Consider the following 20852-nt stretch of genomic DNA (forward strand, 5'->3'; position numbering starts at 1 on the left):
AGGCTAAGGGAGTAAACCCCGACAGAAAATCCGGAGCCGGAGTCCCTAAGGCGGTTTGACGTTGTAGTCAACACCGGCAACTCCTGCGGCGCACCTGAACCCAAGCTGTATTGACTCCGTCTTTCCCTTGGACCCTTCAGCTGCGAAGAGAGGGGGGGTCTGCTGCATGGGCAACAGCAGACCCTCCATATCACCCTGCCCAGGCTCTGTAGCTTCAGCTTCACTGGAAAGGACACTCCAGCGTCATCGCAAGATGTCGATTCAACACGGGAGGAGACAGATACCGTGTCACTCCCGAGTCGGACTGCACAGCCATTCTCGGCGGTGCAGATAGACTCTTAAGAAGCTACACCATTGTCTCTCGAGACGGACGGCTGCCGACGACTCCTGCGTGGGCATTTAAACTTCAGTGTGATGGAGCACGGCAAGCTTTTCTCTGGAAGAGGTGTTAATTTGAAGACCGTGGGTTGGGGGGGAGGGTGGCACCCTGCCAAGAGGGACAGGGACAGGCTACACTAAGGCCCTTTGGTGGAGGCTGGCCTCTCTGCTCGGAGGGCCTGAAAGGCTGCAGAACTGCCCACTGAGGATGGACACCAGTCATACTGGCCCACGTGCCCCAGCACCCCTGCCCTGCTGTGAAAGAGAGCAGACCACACCTGGTCTCATCCTTGTTCTGTCTGTGTCTGGCACACCTGTAGGGCACTCACTGTGGCGGAGACATCTGGACATCTCCCCAAGTCGTGTGCGAGTCTGATGAGTGACCAGGCGTTACTGCGCTGTGCCGCCGTAGAGCTGTCTGCCGGGAGCCCGAGAGCCCCTGCCCCGCAGGAGCCTTCTCAGGACGCACAGGGAGCCATCACAGCCTGGCTCGGGCTCTCAGGGCCCTCCTCTCCTGTGCGCCAGTATCCTGGCCTCCTCCAGGGCCTCACAGTATGATGCGGGAGAGAAAGCATTGGGACTTGACCCCCAGGTAAAATGCAGCTGCTGCCACCTGATGTCACCAAGCAGTCCATGGGCTTTCAACTGGTGTTGCTGGGGCAGCTGCAGACTCAGTGTGTCCAGTTTTCTGGGAGTTCCTGCCAACTATGTTTCTTCCTTTAAGATAAAGTGCATCATTTGCAAACTGGTGCCCCCCCCCCCCCAAAAAAAGCTCCTAGACGCAAGACTCATCCTAGCCAGCAGCCTGGGGCAGTTGCCTGGACAGTAGGACTAGTCTGTACCCGCAGGAGCAGTTCTTCAGCCTTTCCACCTGGATGGCTGGGGTTGCTGACGTCTTCAATTTGCTCCAGAAAGGCTATTGTCATCTGGTCCCAAAAGGAAAAACTGAGCACTAACCCTTGAAGGGAAAAGGCTGGAGGAGGGAAGAAATTGGTTGTTCCGAGCTGCTCAGGGAAGCCCAGATCTCTGCGTTCAGTTAGATGCTTTGTAAGCTCCCCCGCCCCCCCATGCCTTGCCCATTCCTGAGGTCCTGAGCTCTGTTGGCAGGATCCTCATTCTAATGATGATGGTAGCACAGGTCTGTCAAAATAGCAGCAGCAACCGAGGGTGAGATTTGGTTCTCAGGATAAAGGTTCTAATTTTCAGCCTCCATTGCTAGCCAGGCTACCGTTGGTTACTAGACCCAGCCAATGAGGTGCGTGGATGAACGTGGCAGCCCGCCTTTGCCTCACGTTTGCCCGGCCTGGCCTCCCTGTTGACACTCTACAGAGCCACTAACGCCAGCAGAAGTCCCTGCCTGGGGTGTATATGGTGTCCAGCACCCTGACCAGTACCCCTAGGTTCTGCATTTTGTTTTCATTCATGAGAGAGCACTGCAGTAGGTTTGGTTTTTTTAGGTTGGTTGGTTTTTATTTTTATTATTATTATTATTTTTGCTGCTGCATCTTGCAGTAACTTTGTTCTTGTTATAGGCCTGTTTCTTTGAGCAGACTTTCTATATACAACTTCTTTTATACTCTCAACAGTCTTATAAAGCTGGCAAGGCCAGAGATCAGCCCCGTTTCACAGATGGGATGTGCACTTTGAATTGGTGGCAAAGCCAGGCTTAGGTCCCGTTTTGATTTCAAGTCTTGGTAGCTTGCCTGTTCACCATGCTGCCTTGCATGTACCTCCCTGGCCCCCCCCACTTGTTTTGAATTCTGTAGCCCTGAGAGCTGATGTGAGCAAGTTTTCTTTGGATCGTTACTGACTTCTGCATGTTTCATGTGTCGCAGCACTGGCTATATGTCATTGCATCCTCACAGTAGCCTTTGAAGGTGTTATTCCAGTCTTAACACGTAAGTGATCGAAGCTTCCTCCGCATCAGTTCCAAATGCTGGAGTCAGAACTTTAGTCCACACCCCCCAACCTCCATCCCACTTCCCTTTCCAATACATCCAATACATCCAATAATCCAACCTCGGTGCCAAGTCAGTCTTTTCAGAAAGGGGCCCAGAAGCTTGTAAACCTCTTGTCCTAGGGAAGCATTGTAATTGCCAATGACAGAAACTACCTAGCTGATCTTAGCAGAATGGAATTTTTTGAATCGACATTAGTTCATCACAGAAATATTAGGCAGGCTGGGGAAGTGGACTTGGAAACGAGGAATACAGAAAGGTTTAGCAGCTGGAGTCACAGTCCAGGTCTTACCAGGAAACCTAGGTGACGTGACCAGACCCTGTTGCTTGCGATGGTGCTGGCACTGGACTCTAGGTGCCATTGTTGGCATCACTGCACTGCAGCTCTGGGAAACGGGGTGTTGCTGTCCCCACTGCCAGCCCAGTTCCTCCACCTTCTTCCTTCCTTGTGTACCAGGCCCAGAGGGTATCCCTCGTGGGCCAAACCCAGGTGTGTGCCCCTGCCTTTTTGGCAAAGGCTGCTGGGAAAGCAAGCCTCTGGCTTGGCTTCTACAGTGGGAAGAAGCCCTCCCTCTCACTGAATCTCACACGGTGGGGAGTTTCCCAGATAGGACCAGGAGATTCAGGTGTTGCGTAGCCTGTGAAAATTACAAATCTCCATTACACGCCCCCAAACACACATGCACACCTAATTCTAGGTTAGCTCTGTGTTTCTCCCTATCACTTCGTTCCCACCACTCCCCACACCTTATCACAGACTTGCTCTAAATTGCAGAGATGATGTGGGTGAAAGTGCTTTGGGAAGTGAATTGTTACTAATTATCCTGATAATCCAGGAAACTTGGATCTGGTTTGCCTTCTGGCTGTGGTTTATCACTGTTGTCAGGCCAAATCAACAAGAACACTGTGCTTTTGAGTTGAAGGTTGTCTCACAGTTGACTTTTTCCCTGTGTTTCTGGCTGAGGGAGGAGCTTCATTGTTTCTTTGCGAGGAAGCATGGAGCATTGGGCTGCTTTCCTTCCCTGGGCTCCAGTTGGGGAGAGGTTTTGCTGCTGGCACTACTGCTTCCTAGAGGTGAAGTCTGTGGTGGGCCCGTTGCTGCCCGGTTCCCTGTGCCGAGATGCAGGTGCCTGTGTGCAGAAGGCTGGCGCCCTTCCTTGCAGGGCTTTCTTTATTCATCTGTGGGAACCCAGTACCACAATGACCTGTTTCCCCAGCCACTCTCCTTCCTGGTAAGCTTCTTCCGTGACTCTGGCCAGTTCACTACCATAGATGTGGAGCAACTGGATGCTTGCCTTTCAATGAGAACAGCCATTAAGGTTCTCCCACTTCGAGGCTCCCTCCTGCCCTTCTTGCTCTCCAGCTCTTCCCCCCTTGCAAGTACTAACTAGTCCATCCTCCTTCCTTTGCCTTCCCAAATTACTTTTCAACTTAAGGCTGGGGTCCTGTGGGGCCCAACGGTTTGGTGCTTTTTAAAATAACATGCCTGGTGTGACTGAGGCTCAGCCATTTCATTCTGCTCCCACCTTTCCACTTGTAGCAATTCCCTAGATGGAAAATGGAAAATGCAGGGCTTTAGGATCACAGACCTCAGTTTACAGCCGGGGCCTGCCACGTATCTATGATCTTGAGCAGTCATAATCTCTCTTGCCTCAGTTTCCCATTCAGGACAAATGGGGATAGTGGTGCCACTATTATGCTTAATGGAGAGGAAGGGAAGCCAGGTGGCACTTCATGGATACATAACAGTTCCAGCCTTTCCTTGTGCTCCTTTCTGTCCCTAGAGACCAAGGCTCCCGCCCTGCCCAGCACTGTTCCTATTACCACTGCCTACAGGGAACCCTGAATTGAGGACGCAGTCTCCGTGGTAACAAGGAGACTATTAATAGGTTTTTAAAAGTCTAGAGTACCTCACTGACTCTTCCTTTTTGAGGAGTGAAAACAACTGAAAGAACAACGAAACAAGGGGAGGGTTGAAAGAGAAGTGCACACATGACTGAGGCACTTTATGTCAGCCCAATGCTTGAGGATCGTCCTCCTGGTGGGCTTTCTGGAGCTCCCGCCCAAATGAGCAGACTGGGCTGGGGTAACTTTTGCTACTGGTGTCGCTCCTTTGATTGTTTACAGGGCAAAAGGGAGATGATCTGGGTGGGCCTAATCTAATCAAGAATCCAGGTAAAGATGGAGTTCTCTTTAGCTGTTAGCAAAAGAGGAAGTCAGAGAGATTCCAGGCCTGAGGAGGACTGACTCCCACATGTGCAGACTGGCCTGGAGATGGAATGGCCCATGAGGCATGCAGGTGCCTCCAGAAGCTAGACAGCCAGAGGGGACCTCAGGCCTACAGCCCCGATGAACTGAATTCAGCTACCAGCCTTGTGAACTTAGAAGCAGATTCTTTCCCAGAGTGGCTTTCTGAAGCCCTAAGCAGAGACACAGCTGAGCCTGCCTGCACTTCTGACCTGGAGAACTCAAGGATAGTAAGTGGGTGTTGTGTTAAGCTGCTGTTTGCAGTAGTTGTATGGCAGCAATGGAAATCTGATACAGACTCATAATAGGGACTGGTGGAGACTGTGGTATACTGGGGGTGCATGTGTCACCTAACTATGAAAGCCACTGTTCAACTCTTAACTGATAGTTGTCATGAAGAGGCTCTGGGGAAAGAAACCCAAAGTTTCTGAATCTCTCCATTCTTTAAGAGAGGCCAAAAATTTAGACTGGGTGAAATATCCTAACTCTTAAAAAACACATCTGCTAGGTAAATATATCTGTGAGCCCTTCTATAGCCCCTTTTGAATGGAGAGTTTCCTACCATTTATTTATTTATTTTTATTTTATTTATTTTTTTGAGAAGTTGCCTAGTTTAAATTCTACTGTCTTTCATACTATCCACACAGTGAGGAGAGTGTTTATACCAAAAGTGTTGACTTGCAGTCGACAATCAGGTGCTGAGGTCTTGTCAGGGTCTGGGTGGGTGCTTTGAGAGAGAATACAAGGCTCCCGTGCTGACTTCCTTTCTTTGGTCGGTCCCCTCTTTCAGAGCTCACTGATGGCTTCAGGGGCCTTGACAAAGGGAGCTGAATATGGGTCACTCTGACCCATTTCTATCTCAGGTTTGAAAGTAAAATGGAAACTTAATCCAGCTGCTTGAGACTTTGGGCAGTCAGCAGCTGAGCCGTAGGCACTCCAGCCCCACAACCCTGGTTTCTTTTTTTAATCTTCACCCAAGGGTATGTTTCTTTATTAATTTTAGAGAGAGAGGAAGGGGGAGACAGAGAGAGAGAGAAGAAACATTGATTGGTTGCCTCACCTATGTGCCTGGACTGGGGATCAAAACCACGAACTTCTGGTGGACAAGACATGCTCCAACCGGCTGAGCCCCTTGGCCAGGGCCGCAGCGCCCTGGTTTCTGATGCAGACCACAGCTCCTCACACAGCTCTCCTCTGAGTCCTCCTGTGGGGCCGTGGGTGGCAGGCATTGCACACGTGTGCACAGGGACAGGTAGCAGGCAAGAAAGGTAGCAGTATCAGGGAAATGAATGTTACCTCCAGGTGTTGTAAACAATTTAGATATGGGTACAAAGAATAGCCTAGCTAGTCTTAAGACAAGTGTGGCTGGAAGGCAGTAGGAGTGAAGTTAAGACCAGGCTTGCTCAGAGTCACAGTTCAAATCCCAGCTCCACTACTCATTGAGTTGTCCAACTGTGGGCAAGTTGCTTGCCTGCTCAGAGGTTCGGTTTCCACATCTGTGAGTTGGGAACAATATTTTTACCTGCCTCATTGGGTTGTGTACACTGAAAAATCGAAGTGTATATACAATACTCAGCCTCTTCCGGCACAAAGTAAAGTGTTCAAGAAATGCTTGTTGCTGGTTTAAATCATGTCATTGTTATTATGAAGAGATCGGAGCCATAGTTTGAGTTGGGGGGCTGTTCATAAGGAAACCTCAGGGGATTGAGGACAAGGAATTTCTCCAAAGGGGCTTTCCTCCTCATTTATATGGAAGGAGACCTAGAGAGCACAGAGTGGGTTTCAGACAAGTCACCCCTACTGATGCTGCCACTTCTTTTGCACTTTTAAACTGAAAGAAAACACATGTGAGGGGGCAGAGGGGAGATACAGAAGGATTTGGTGGGGATAAAGGAGGAAAGAGAGACTGGGACTAGATGGAGTGTGGCAGTGAGTGAGTGAGTGAGTGAAACTGGCCAAATGCCCTGCACCTCAGGGTTCAGGGAAGGGGCTGTTGTAAATAGCTGTCTGTTCAGATACTTAGCTCCTTCTTCACTCTAAACTCTAATTCTGCTTGATCTCCTTTGAATCATAGACTCTAATGAACTTCTCCCTCAGAAAACTGAGTATATCGGGGATATATATGCAATTTTTGTAAAACAGTCCAAGTTGAGCAGTTTCTCAGGTCCCTAGTTAAACACCGTTTTTAAAATGGGACGCGAAGCTTCTGAATGAATAGGTCAGCTCTCGTCCATTCTTCAGAACCCTGCTCAAACGCCACCTCCCCGGCAGGGCTTCCTTCCATGGCCAGATCAGTGGCGCGGCCCTTCCTTTGTGCTCTTGCTGCTCATCCCTCCGTTACACCTCGTCATCTATTAGCTCCCATAGCCACTCATTTTCTGGTGAGTCTCCTCTACTAGACTGTGAGCCCCTATTCATCGTTCTTAGTCATTTTTTGGTCCTGTGGCCAGCACAGAAGTGTTAATAAATGAAGATAATGAGCTCTCTACATAGATTGTAGAGAAAGCCCTCTCTTCCTTCTATGAATGGAAGGAAGAAGAAGGAAGCCATATCTGATGGCACTTGTGGGACTCTGCCAGTCTGTCAGGACAGCTGCAAGCCAGCCCGCAGGACTAGCACCCATTTGGCTTTCAGAAGATAAGGGACTGTCAACACAAGTGAAATAATTGGGAAGAACTGGTGGGAAAGGAACATCAGCCTCACAGATTCCCACCATCGATTAGATAAGGGAGTGTGTCTTTGAAACGTGTCAGCAGGGAGGGATGCTTTGAAGCTCCAGGCTGATCATGCTCGGGAAGGGCCCTTAGGTGGCTGGTAGCAGCCATAGTCTAGGTACCCAGGATAACTTAGCTGATCAAGGATAGCAAAGGACAGCAGAGAGCATGTGTCTTTCCCAAGAGGTATCAATGGGAAGTCCCTTGTCCCAGCTTCTGGGGTTGGGGGGCACCTATTTGGATGAAGTATGCCCAGATCTCTGGAAAAAGATATGGAGGGGTACGCACCCACAGCTTGGAGACCCTGAACTTGGAGGGTGTGAGGGGAGCACCTGCTTGAGGGTGGCTTTAGAGTCTACTGGTTGGCAAGTCCTTACGACAGCACTAATTCCTCAGGAGGGCCGTGGATATCTTGGCTCTGTTACAGAGAGCACACTCCGCAGGCTTTGGAGGAAGCCAAATTTCCATTTCCCTGTGAGGGATCTCAGGAGGGCAGTAAAGCTCCTTCTGAAATTGTTTAGTTTAAAAGCTTCTGACAAAGAGCAGGCCCACTGCCTTGCAAGTTGTACTTTTGCCCTCTAGAAGTTGCCCATCGAGCAATTTCTCCCCATGGCGTAGGTGAGAAGTTTAGAATCCCACCATGTTATAGGCAGGGAGCTCTCCCTTTATTTGCTGATAGGGGATTCTCGTCTTGAAAAATAAAGTTGGTTCCAGCCCCAACCCCCGCCACACAGACTCAGTGTCCTGTTCTCATGCAAAGGTGTAAATGGTCTCCCTGGAGCTGGATTTTGAAGACTTTCCCAGAATGCCCACCCAATCCTGTTATGCTCTCTGCCACCTGCCCAGGGTTACTCGTACAACCTTGACAGATGTGGCCAGATTTCAAGACATCCATTTCTGGGTACAGGGACAGAGCCCCGGTCAATCGAGCTCAGTGTGGCGTGACGGCGTAATGGCTCACAGTCTGCGAGGGGAGCAGCAGGGTCACCACCACCCACCCGGGCTCCCAAGTGCCCGGAAAGCTCCCACTGTCACTTTACATCATCGTGACCACCAGTGGGCTTTGCTGAGACTCTCCAGCTGTGTGGGAAATGTTTGAAACTTGGCAAAACACAAAACACTTTTTTCTCAATCATTTAGTAATTTTTTTCCTGCTTTCCATTTGTACTGCCTGTTTATTTGGAGTAAAATTGAGTCCATGTGTTTCATGTCCCTTGGCCTGATTCTCCACTGCATGCTTTTCTCTTAGATTGTCTGAGATCCCAAAGTTTTGGACCTTTTGCCTCAGAAGGACACGGTATCTTACCACAAGTGAGTCTGAACCCAAAACCTAAAGAGAGTATGTTTTGCATGACACCCTGAAAGATACGTGAATGCAGAGGGTAGAGACGGCCTGCCTTTGAGAAAGCACAGTCTCCTCCTAGGGAGCGCAGAGCAGAGACCAGGATTGTAATTTTTCCCTCCTGGTTTACCATTAGGGATTGGCCACGTCTGTCTTAGCAACATGCTCCTTTCTGCCTCTCCCTGAGAAACTGAGTCCTTCCGTTTCTGTTTCCGTGGCAGAATATCTTCACCTTCCTAGCAGAGGGATGTCAGGCCCATGTGCTTAGGAAAGACTACAAGATTTTGCTCTTACTTATTATTTCCTTTCCAGTACAGATGGAGAGAATGTTTTTCCCTAAAGAGCCCATTCCAGCACTTTCTCTGGGGGTGGCAAGAAAGGCATTGTGCTAAGGCACAGGAAAATCATGTAGACACCAAAGACTTGTAGTATTTTCTGGAGTGCTAAATCCTCAAACCCCAGGCAGACAGAGGCAACTTGAAGGCAGGTACAATCTATCTGCTTTCTTAGAGAGAGGTTCAGCATATATTCAATGGCATCTGACACATCTAGGATTGTGAGATATGTCAACCCTCTGCCCAGACAATGCAAATTCCTGTTACATTGCGTGTGATTTCAGGGGCAAGGAAAATGCTATGCACCATACTAGTGTGCCTACACACACACCTGTACACACACACACACCATCCGATGACTGAAAGTCTTCAATTAAATGGTAAAACATGGTAATTGCAGTTGATTACAATGTACTGTATAATTGGAATTGGCAAAGAGGATAGAACTTAAATGTTCTCACACACAAAAGATAAATATGAGGGGTGATGGATGTATTAATTAAGTAGATGGGGGGATCCTTTCACAATGTGTATCAAGTCAGTATATGTACACATTAAATATCTTATATTTTTATGTTAATTATACCTCAATTAAGCTAAAATAAAATACATGAGCAAGCAAACAACAACAATGACAAAAATAGAATTGCATTTTTTTACCCTAACCCTTGCTTCCTGTTAAACCGCTGAAAACCTTGGGATTCTGGTAGGGCAAATTTGGGCGGGGAAGAGCTGGGAAGGAGAGCCTAATGACCTTGGGGGTTCCAGAGTAGGCTTTGCAGAAGTCTGGCAGAGAGGTGGGGTTGAGGTAAGACTGTCCAGAACAGAGAGAAAACAAATTTTGCTTTACAAATCTGTGAAGGGTCTGCTAGCTCTACATTTTGGGTTCCATTTAAAACTGGAAGCAATATCCTATTTTTAATAATATATCATAAAGGTATCAAGAAGTGATCCAACACATTTGATGGTGAATCCTGTTCCCCAGAACCTAGTGGGGGGGTGTAGGGATGTGAGAGCGACTCTCGGGTCCCTCGGAATGGATGAAGAAACTACTTAGTCACTCTCCATCTGAGGGAGGAAGGGAGGGCTTTTTATCCACTTTCCACATGCAGAAATACATAAGGAAAATATGCAGCCCTTCCCCAAATGGTAGGGAGTGAAAGGGAAGTGCAGATCAATACAGGGCTGAAACATCCAGGTGTTTTACACGAGGTCAAAAGCACTTCCTCTTATTTAATCGTTTAGTCCTTCACATTTTACTGACAAGGATCTGAAGCTATACAGAGAAAAACAGAGTAGGTTCCCTTTTCCTTAAAAGCCATTTTGTATTTCTATTCTACCTTTAATATCCCCTGGAGGGTGGGATTCAGAGCAGGCCTGGGAGACAACCTGCCTGCTAAGGGCCCAGCTGGGGGCGGCTCTGTTACAGAACCCCTGGGCTGCTCCAGTTGAAAACAAACCCACGGGCTCTTTAGTTAGGGGCCCGATTGCCTGCAGCCAAAATTATAACTCTCAATACCAGAGTTTAGTGAAAAGAAAAAGAATTGTTTATTTAACAGTTATATAGATTTAGTTGGCCCTGGCTGGTTTAGCTCAGTGGATTGAGCGTCGGCCTGCGAGCTAAGTGTCGCTGGTTCGATCTTCCAGTCAGGGTACATCAGAGAAGGAAAACTCTGACTCCAAAAAACCTCCGCTGCCTTGCGGCATACCTCTTCAGGGGAAAGGCTAAGGGAGTAAACCCCGACAGAAAATCCGGAGCCGGAGTCCCTAAGGCGGTTTGACGTTGTAGTCAACACCGGCAACTCCTGCGGCGCACCTGAACCCAAGCTGTATTGACTCCGTCTTTCCCTTGGACCCTTCAGCTGCGAAGAGAGGGGGGGTCTGCTGCATGGGCAACAGCAGACCCTCCATATTACCCTGCCCAGGCTCTGTAGCTTCAGCGTCATCGCAAGATGTCGATTCAACACGGTAGGAGACAGATACCATGTCACTCCCGAGTCGGACTGCACAGCCATTCTCGGCGGTGCAGATAGACTCTTAAGAAGCTACACCATCGTCTCTCGAGATGGACGGCTGCCGACGACGATATAGATTTAGTTATTTGCGGATTTCTGTTGTTAAGTCTTATGCTCTTTAAAACACCCACAAACACATATCCTTGCCTCCCCCCCTTCCAAACCAGGCTAGTTTTAGGAAAGTCAGAGAAACCGTTTCCCTACTTTCCCAACACAGTTCAGCTTTACCAGCAGCTGCCAATCATTCAATCTGATTGGGGAGGTCCTTTCTGTGCTGTGGTGCCCTCCAGCTCTCAATGCAGAACCGCCTGGATTCTCAGCCTCCTTGCAAACTGCCTTCTTCCTGCAAACCACGTGGATCTTCTCTCCTTCTCAAAACCGTATGGCGAGAGCCTCTTAAAGCAGCCTGGAGACCCCTTCTCCAAGCCACATGGAGAAGGCCCCTTCACCAAGCCATGTGGAGGGAGCACACGAGAGAGCGAGAGCGAGCGCGCGAGCGCGCCAGAGAGAGAGTCAGAGCGCCAGAGCCAGAGCGTGAGTGAGAACCCGAGTCAGAGAGCGAGAGAGAGAGTCAGAGTGAGAGCACGAGCGAGAGCCAGAGAGAGTCCGAGCTAAAATGTCTGCAGCTGCTTATATATCCCTGACTGCGTCATCTGACGCAGTGGGCGTTGCAAACAGTTCTGACCATTCACAGACCCTTAAGTAGGCTCTGTGTGCTTTCTCCATACTGTCCCCTGGTTCAAGACTCCTCCCATCTGCCTGAGGCTTTGGATGCATTAAATGCATTTGCATAAGAAAGACAGTAGCCACCAGCCTCAGGCATGTGGAAGCATTTGAAAAGCTGCTTACTTCTCCCCATCCCCCAGCAGCAAACTCTGGGGATTTTTGGACTCCCCTGTTTCTGTAACAGCTCCACACAGCGGTCAGCGTCTTTTAAACCAAGCCTGTCTGCTTCCCACATCTCCTCATGCCTGTCTGTCCCCCACAGGGATGTACATGGGCTTGAGATGTGGATCAAGTTTTGTATGTGTGTTTCAGTTGCATCTTCTGGAGAGAAACCATAGCTTTCACCAGGATCATAAACAGGTTCTGAGGAATTGGAGCAAGGAGACCGGACAACATAGTCTGGGCCTCTGAAACATTCTATGTTCAGGGTCTGTGGTGCTTCTACCCGCTCGCTGGGGCACAGGTACCGGTGTGAGAAATGCTCACAGTAAAAACTGGGACACAGGACTTGAGCAGTAAAGCGAGGCCTTTATTCACGAGTCTGCAGAGCTGGGCGCACCCTCGCAGCCAGGAGAATGTGCGCGCCAAGTAGACAAAGGAAACTGGTTTTATAGTCTTAGCTTCCCCACCCTGAAATTGCCACCCTAAAGTGATTATCTTCCTCACCCTAAAGTGAGAGCGATTAGCTTCCCCGCCCTAACACAATTAGCTCCCCCTCCCCTCTCCTTCTTCCCCGTTTCTCCATTGCTGGTTACTCCGGAGTTACAATCTAACACGGTTATCTAAATGCCCCTTCTGTGGTTTGACAGCCAGTGCTGTCAGCTCCCTTCTCAGAGAGCCTCTAATTACCTTTGCCCTTAAGACCCTTTAATTACATTTGCCCTTTGTTACTAATGACTTTTTACTGGTTTGGGAGTCACTATGTCCTTGTTTCTAACAAGATCATTATACGTCTATGAATAGAGCCCTTTTCACTTAACATTACACCATAAACATCTTGCTTGCCATTAAAAAGTCTTTATAAGCATCATTTTCAGTGGCTGCACAATATTCCATTATATGGCTGTACTACAGCGTACTTACCCATTCTTCTAGCATTGGGCATTTGCATTGTTCCAAGCTTTTTGCTTTAATAAATAATGCATGAGAAGTATCTCTGGGTGAAAAGCTGTGCTTACATTTTAGATTATTTCTTTATGATAGATTCCTAGAAGTCTCTTTTGACTTTGGAAGATATTGTAAGTTGAGATGTTGGTGAGACCTATCTATAAAGTGTGGACTCACAAAAGATTGTGGGGAGAGAGGTGGGGCCCAGCATCAACACTCACTGGATTCCTGCAAAACACACAATGAGCCTCTAGGTGCTGTGAGCATAGTGGAATATGAGCTTTTATCCTTGAGGAACTCACTTTATAGTGTGAAACCACAGCATGCATAAATAGCCTAAAGGAAGAGACGCCTGTATCTCAGAACCTTGGGGGAGCCATGTGTGAGTTCAGAGTGGAACAGAGTTTTGCTTGTAGTTCATATTGTATAGTCTGGAGAAGGAGTCTTACTTTCATCAGAATCTTTTCAACTACAGAGCTGCAATGATTTACCCATTCAATGATTATTTTGGGGGCCATGATTTAAAGTTCCCAATTTATTTCTCTTACTATTTTATTTTATAGTTTTTGTAACAGAAAAAATAAGATAAAATTTTCATGTGCCATTAATATGACCAATAGAGTGTAACGAGAAGATGGCAGCCCAGAGTTCTGGTTTGGGGGACCTTGAGGTGTAGGGTATAGGAGAGGTCACACCCTGTACCCAAAATGTATGAGGCAGATCTTGGCAGGATTTGTCACCCATCCCTGCAGTGATTTACCAGTTCATTTACATGTAAATCTGCTCCTGCCCACATGAGCCGGTGTTACATTAGCCTAATGCCTACCAGATAATATTATCAGAACATTAGGTTATGCATGTGCATAGCACTGCTGGTAACCTGCACCACTGTTTCCTCATCCCTCCGTGGGAACCTGGTTGCTCAAAGTTAAAGGTGCTTCTTATTGCTCATTCATGGTCATCAGGAAAGCCATCAGCTTTCCGTCAGGAGATGTGGAAAAGGCAAGGAGATGTGGTCACTGTGTAGCTCCAGGCCTTTCGCTCAGGGCCAGAATTAGATGTGCCCATGGAAATTGATAGCTACCAATTGTATTTATTTTCTACAATCTGCCTGACCACGTATGTTGTTTGACTAGTTCTCCCAATGGGAAAATGAGAGAGCAATGTGCTAGGCTGTGGCCTTGTCCAGGTGTCCCCACTGGACAGATGCCTACAACTGCTGGACTTCCACAGAACCCTATCTCAGCTCAGCTTGTGAGATTTCATGGATTTTGACAAGTAAGATGTACACATTGAGGACAACTGGGATGGTGTGTGTGTCTCATCATCCCACTGCTCTTGAAGTATCTCCTGTGTTTGTTATGCATTTTTTATCCAGGTTCCCTTAGAGGGTCTATGTGCAGAGCATGACACAGGTAGGCATGTGTCTTGATGCAGGAGCTACCCAAGTCTTTTTACCAGCATCCTTTAGTCTGGTTTGCTAACAAAATCCATATAATTCTGTTATTATTGTTGTTGTGTTATTTTGAATTCCAGTTGGTTCTTTCTCCAGGTCCAGCTGAGTTATTTTTCTTTCTTGGCTCTTGGCTTCTGTGGAATAAGCCCATTTTTCCTCTGTCACTCTCCTTTCCTCTGGCCCTTTTTTTCCCCCCACACCCAGAACCACTTAATCTCCTCAAGGGCTTGCATCTACCTGTAAGTTATGCACTCATTATGGTCATCACATAAGCCTAATTCTTTTTTGGTCTCAACTCCATTGGCCAAAAGCACTAACTAAACCTCACCATGAGACAGATGGCAGTCTGGAAGGAACTAGCTACTGCCCACCCCTCAGATAATATCTGCTCTTCCCATAAGGAGGCAGAAAACATTAAACTAACACATCTGTGACCACTGCCAGCCCTAATCCATAATGTAAAGTAAGCTAACAAGGTAACACTCAAAATATAATCCTTTGCTGGTAGTTGTGGGGGAAATAGCTAAAAGCTTCGGTCTTTGAAGAATGTCATTAAGAAATTCTTCCGAGTCCCTAGTAGCTGCCCTGGCTGCTGTGGCTCAGTGGATTGAGCGTTGGCCTGCGAGCCAAGGGTCACTGGTTCGATTCCCAGTCAGGACACATGACTAGGTTGCACATCAGGTCTCCAGTTGGGGGTGCAAGTGAGAGGCAACCACACAGTGATGTTTCTCTCCCTCTCTTTCTCCTTTCCCCTCTCTCTAAAAATAAAACAAACAAATTATTTCTATTGTAACAATATAATCAATAAAGAAAAGCTGGGGGAAAAAAAAAGAAATTCTTCCTCATACTTAATCAGAGTGACCTTGGCCTTGATTTAAGCTAATATATTCTGGTTTTGTCCAGATAGAGACACCGTTCTTTTCTCTACATATGATATTTTTAATAATACATTTTAAATAAAATTTTATTTTACATAAAAAAGAAAACAGTATATCATATGTAATATAATTTTAATAAGACATGTAAAAGGTTATATTACATTAATAGAACTCATTTTATACTTAAATATTTTAGAAGTGACATATTTGTATATAAAATATTAGACTTATATACGTAAATATTAAATAAGATATTTTATATTATATTTTAAACATTTTAAATATTTCTAAAATAGGCTATTTTAAATATTAAAATCAGTATTTATATCAGTGCTGATGGTTTAATGCTAAAATTAAGTGATTCACTTAGCTATTTAATAATTGAATATATAGAGAATATTGAAATATATAGAATATATTTTTTACATAAATAAAGGTGTTATAAAACATTTTCAAGGATATCCAATTTGATCTGGTTCCAATTCCAAGAATTAACGTCCTGGGGGACACAGCGCCCCCTACTGCTTGCTCCCCATCCAGCTCCCTGATCAGCTGTTTTTCCTCCCACCCCCAGGCATTGGCAAGAATGTCATCTGTGATCGCACAGCCACACCGCTGGACGCCTTCCGCATGATGTCGGCTGCCCACTACTACCCCAAGCTCATGAGCATCATGGGCAACGTGCTGCGCTTCTTGCCGGCCTTCGTGCGCATGAAGCAGCTCATTGAGGAGGGCTACGTGGGCGAGCTGCTGGTGTGTGAGGTGCAGGTGCACAGCGGCAGCCTGCTGGGCAAGAAGTACAACTGGAGCTGCGACGACCTGATGGGCGGAGGCGGCCTGCACTCGGTGGGCACCTACATCATCGACCTGCTCACCTTCCTCACAGGCCAGAAGGCCGTCAAGGTTCACGGGCTGCTTAAGACCTTTGTGAAGCAGACAGACCACATAAAGGGCATCCGCCAGATCACCAGCGACGACTTCTGCACCTTCCAGATGGTGTTGGAGGGCGGAGTGTGCTGCACTGTCACCCTCAACTTCAACGTGCCCGGTGACTTCAAGCAGGATGTGACCGTGGTGGGCTCAGCCGGGCGCCTGTTGGCAGTAGGCACGGACTTGTACGGGCAGCGCAATAGCGCCCCGGAGCAGGAGCTGCTTCTGCAGGACTCCACACCTGTCAGCAACTCCCTGCTGCCTGAGAAGGCCTTCAGCGACATCCCCTCACCCTACTTGCGTGGCACCATCAAGATGATGCAGGCTGTGCGCCAGGCCTTCCAGGACCAGGACGACCGACGCACATGGGATGGCCGGCCACTCACCATGGCCGCCACCTTCGATGACTGCCTGTACGCCCTGTGTGTGGTAGACACCATCAAGAGGTCCAGCCAGACGGGCGAGTGGCAGAACATTGCCATTATGACGGAGGAGCCGGAGCTGAGCCCCGCCTACCTGATCAGCGAGGCCATGCGCAGGAGCAGGATGTCCCTGTACTGTTAGCATGGTCTGGGGACCTAGGGGGCCCTAGACCTTCAGTGTGGTGCCCAGAGTTCAGGGAAAGGCACTGGGGAGGGCTGGCCTCCAGGAGTGTGGGGAGGTGGAGGGGCAATGGGAATAAATGGCATCTGGGAAGGGGAACCTCAGTCCAGGTGAGGGACCCCGAACAAGACTGTCAGGATGCTGAGTAAATAGCTTGAGAGTATTCATAGGGCCTGCCTTTCCTGAGATCAGCCTGCTGGGTATTTGCATGAGAAGTAGGAGGTTTAGCTGCCTCTGCTGTCCTTTACTGTGAGAAGCAAGGAGGGATGGCTTTCCTCCTCGTGCCATCCACTCCCCACAGTTTGGCCTCTTTTGCAAGCCAAATGCTTCTGTGCCATCAGCTCAGTTGGTGTAGGCTCCCTGTCCCCCCACGTCCCCACCCTCCAACTGGCAGTAGAGGGCACATCCTCACATGTCCACATGAGCCTGTTAGTCAGAAAAGGTGGGGGTGCGATGGGCTAATGAGAAAATTCAAATTCCAGGGAGCCACTTTAAGTGTCTGAATGAAAAAGTACTTGGTAGCAAAGTGTACAGCTTTCTGGATGGATTGGTCTTCCTCATAGGAAGCAGGGGAGTGTCTTCCTAATTGGTCCACTGCCCTTCACCTGGCCTGAGGTGGGACAAGGGAGTGAGTGCCAGGATTGGCCAGCAGAGAAGCAGGTTATTTAAGGCAAAAGGAGAGAGCAAGCACACACCCTGCATGGAAACAGACGAGGCAGAGAATGACATCTCCCTTTGAATTTGTCAGCAATTTAAAAGCTGCAAGAAGCCGTCTTATAACACTACTACTGGGAGAGTAGAACTGAGTGTAAGAGGGATTCGGTACTGAAGTGTTGAGGTTGTTCTTTCACCTGGCTCCTCATGTAGGGCCAAGGGGACAGCAGGAGGTGCGGGTCTCACTACAAGCTCATATGCTGCCCTCAAGAACTGGGGACAGCTGCGTGCCCCGGTGTTGCCGTGGGAGTTCCCCAGCAGAAGGGAAAGCGAGCCAGCCCTGGACTTGATTTGTGCTCCAACACCCATCCCCCCTACCAAGATAGGGAAGGGCTTTAGGAGTTTCATGCAGCTTTATGGATGTAAAAGGGAAGTCTTCAGTTCAACTCAGATATAGTCCTTTTCCCTTAAAAAAAAAAGGTCAAGGCTCTTTTCCTTTGCTGTCATTATTATGATAACTAAAAATATTTTAATAGGTATTAAACAAAACAGAAAGACAACAAGGAACATAATTTTCAGTGTTTCTAAAATGGGGTTTTAGAGCCCTCTCAGCTGTACTTTCACGTAGGATTGAGAAGCTAATGTTGGAAAAACCACATTCTTCTACTCCTTGGTCTCTTGTCTCTCATCTTGTCACCCTCTGCTTACAGAGCTTTTATTGGAGATGGCAAACTGCAGGCTCAGAGCAAGCAGAGCCAAAAGGGAACAACCTCACACACACACACACACACACACACAGGCTTGTAAATGCTCATTGCCACCAAATGTCACTAACATCTCTCTTAAAAATGCAGGACTGGCCTTGAAAGAAAGACCAAGTCAAATACATTTTGAAAATGGGGAATTATCCTTTTATCCTCCTTAATCCTTCATCCCACAGAAAACATTTGTCAAGGATGGATGTAGAAACTAGTAAATCTATGTAACTTTTGTTCACAGCTCACACAACTGAGGCTTAGACTTCTTTTTAGATGACTGGCAATAGAACTAGAGAGGAATATAAGGGGCTGAGAGTTCACCCCCAGACTTCGAGTAGGTAGAGTCTGAAAACAAACAGTACAATCAGTTGCATCCTCCATTCTCCTCCCAGGGACAATATACTATGAAGCCCAGGCTGCCCATGGGTGCTGTGTGGGTGTCCCAACATTATGGGAATGGCGGTCATTTTATAGCACAGAGGAGTAAGGATCACCTTCCTGGCAACAATCACCCTACGTCGGGATCCTTGCTGCAACATGGTAAGGTTAGTCAGCTGAAACTCCATGCAACGTTCTAGTCCATGATCTGTTTTTCAGACTTCATGATGACATGGCAAGCTTTTTGTAGCTACCAGTTCAAAGCTAGAGATTTGATAGAATGGAAGTCTCCCAGTAATAATTTGATCAGAGGGTCATGCCCTTGGTTGTTTCGGTTCAGGTTCTCTTAAATTGCCCTTTGGCTAGCTTTTGTGGAAATTGAGTGTAACGATTTTTTTATTTTCCTAGCTAGGCTGGAAGGCTGTGATTAAGGATGAAGGAAAAGAAAACTAGATGACTATGGGTCTCATTTTTCTAAGTTGTTTATAATCTAAGTAGGGATTTTCCTGGGGTATCAGTTTTAAGTTTCTGTACTTAACCAAAACATTTGGGAGGCTTCCCCTCACCCTCAAAGGCCTTTGAACTCTGTGATAAATATTCAGTATCTGAAACAAAAATTCTTATTTGAGGCTGGGGTATATAGGAAAAATATATATTCTTTTAAAAAGCATGAAAAATAAAGTGTACTCAAATGTTATCTACTGACATGCATGTAGTAGGCAGATGCAGGAACAAGAGGAAGAGAAGACTGTGGTAGTTCATGTTTTTAATACAAAAATTATATTAAGTGGATTTAAGATACTTCTTTAGTGCTCTTTTTGCTCCTGTCCTACCACTTGCAAAGACTTAACTGCAACACGAAGCTAAAATCTCAAGCTTTTGACAGCTTGCTGAGACAAAGTCCAGCACCTACTAGTGCCCTCAGGGGTCTGGGTACCATCAATTGACTTTGACTAGGCTTAAGTCCCAGCCATAATCCGGCTCTTTCTGCTTTGATGTGTCTCAATGAGCAGATGTAATGGAGGCACCAATTCAGGGGCATTATGTTTAGTTTCCTTTGCCTGGTTTGTTCCCATCCTTGTGTGGATGCCTCTGCTACTGGAAATTCTGGCTCATGCCGCTGATTACCTGTGCAGCTGTCCCGAATTCCAAATTCTGAGAGAGGAGGTAGGCTAGGGGCTCTTACATGACATCCACAGTGTGGGGGCATGCTCTGGGCTTATTTGGATTCTCTGTATTTTCCTCTGAAGAGTCCATGACCACAATCAGCTTCTCCATGACTGCCCTTTAATGGGAGAGGTGGAGCAGGGGACCACAGACGCTCCTTAGCTTACCTGGCTACAAAGACCTTTGTGTACTGACCCTAGCGGTAGTCTTGGCCAACTCCAACTCAAGATGAACTTCTCCCAGAGCTTTTTTTCCTCTGCAGAGAGGCATCTGAATACTCTGTGTGCTCCAGAATTTCTTGATATCCAGTGTGTGCAGGGTATTTTAAGTACATTATCTCATTTAAGCCATAAAAACAACACTTCAGTATCGGGTATTGTTATTCCCATTTTACACAGGAGATAATCGAGGCTTTGATAAGAAGAGTAACTTGCCCGGAGTCACACAACTATTAAGCAGATACAGTGTGACACCGTGGTTTTTCTGCAGGTCCTGGCCACCTGCCCTGGCAAGCTTCTGATGGCCACACTAAGCATAGAGCCATTGTAAGGACAAGGTCTTGTTATTCTTCTACTCACTGCTGGTATAAACAGGAGAAGGTGCAACAAATTCAAGAGTATTCAGTAGTGCGATGCTTTAGTAGCCTGAAAGCAGCCGCTTCAGTCCTCCCAAGGGCTCCAGCAAATAGGGACTGTGATGTGGGGGAGGAAAGGTCGGTAGGCCACCAGTTTCCACCGTTAACTGATGTGGTCACTCAGATATGGTACTGATTGCACCTCCAGACTCTAGTGAGAGCACTTGAGCCCATCACCTCTTAAAGCAGCACAGAGGGGTGGGGATGGGAGGGGCATGGGGGGTCTTGTCTTGTGGAAAGTCTTGGAAGCCTGACTCAGTGAGGGCTGTCCCCTGAAACCCAGCATTCCCCATCTGCCCAGTTCTCTGCCTAGGGTGGGAATGCCAACTGCTGGTAAAGAGGCAAAGCCATACTGCAGATGTACACAGCTTTTCTTCCATGCCCTTCCTGTTCTCAAAAGGAAATTGAAATGTGGGGCTTTGATAGTTTATTGAAATGAGCTCCCCAATGTCATAGCCTTTGTCCCATAAATTTCAGGGCTTTGATGGCCAAAAACCATCAGCAGTGGGTGGAGCAGGGGTCCTAAGCTAGATCTGTATCTAGAAGAGGTGGGGTGGGGGTGGGGTATAAGT

General features: G+C 47.5%; 1 protein-coding gene across 1 annotated transcript in view; it reads left to right on the forward strand.

The window, feature by feature from the left end:
• Window positions 1–20478, forward strand: part of GFOD1 (Gfo/Idh/MocA-like oxidoreductase domain containing 1) — a 124720-nt gene extending 104242 nt beyond the window's left edge. The window contains exon 2 of the mRNA XM_090269804.1: window positions 15731–20478. Coding sequence (XP_090125930.1) covers window positions 15731–16650 — 920 coding nt within the window. The 3' untranslated portion in view covers window positions 16651–20478. The remainder of the gene's footprint in view (window positions 1–15730) is intronic.
• The last annotated feature ends 374 nt before the right edge of the window (window positions 20479–20852 follow it).

Source organism: Furipterus horrens, unplaced genomic scaffold, assembly GCF_987537825.1.
Source record: "Furipterus horrens unplaced genomic scaffold, mFurHor1.1.pri manual_scaffold_3, whole genome shotgun sequence".
Taxonomy (NCBI): Eukaryota; Metazoa; Chordata; class Mammalia; order Chiroptera; family Furipteridae; genus Furipterus; species Furipterus horrens.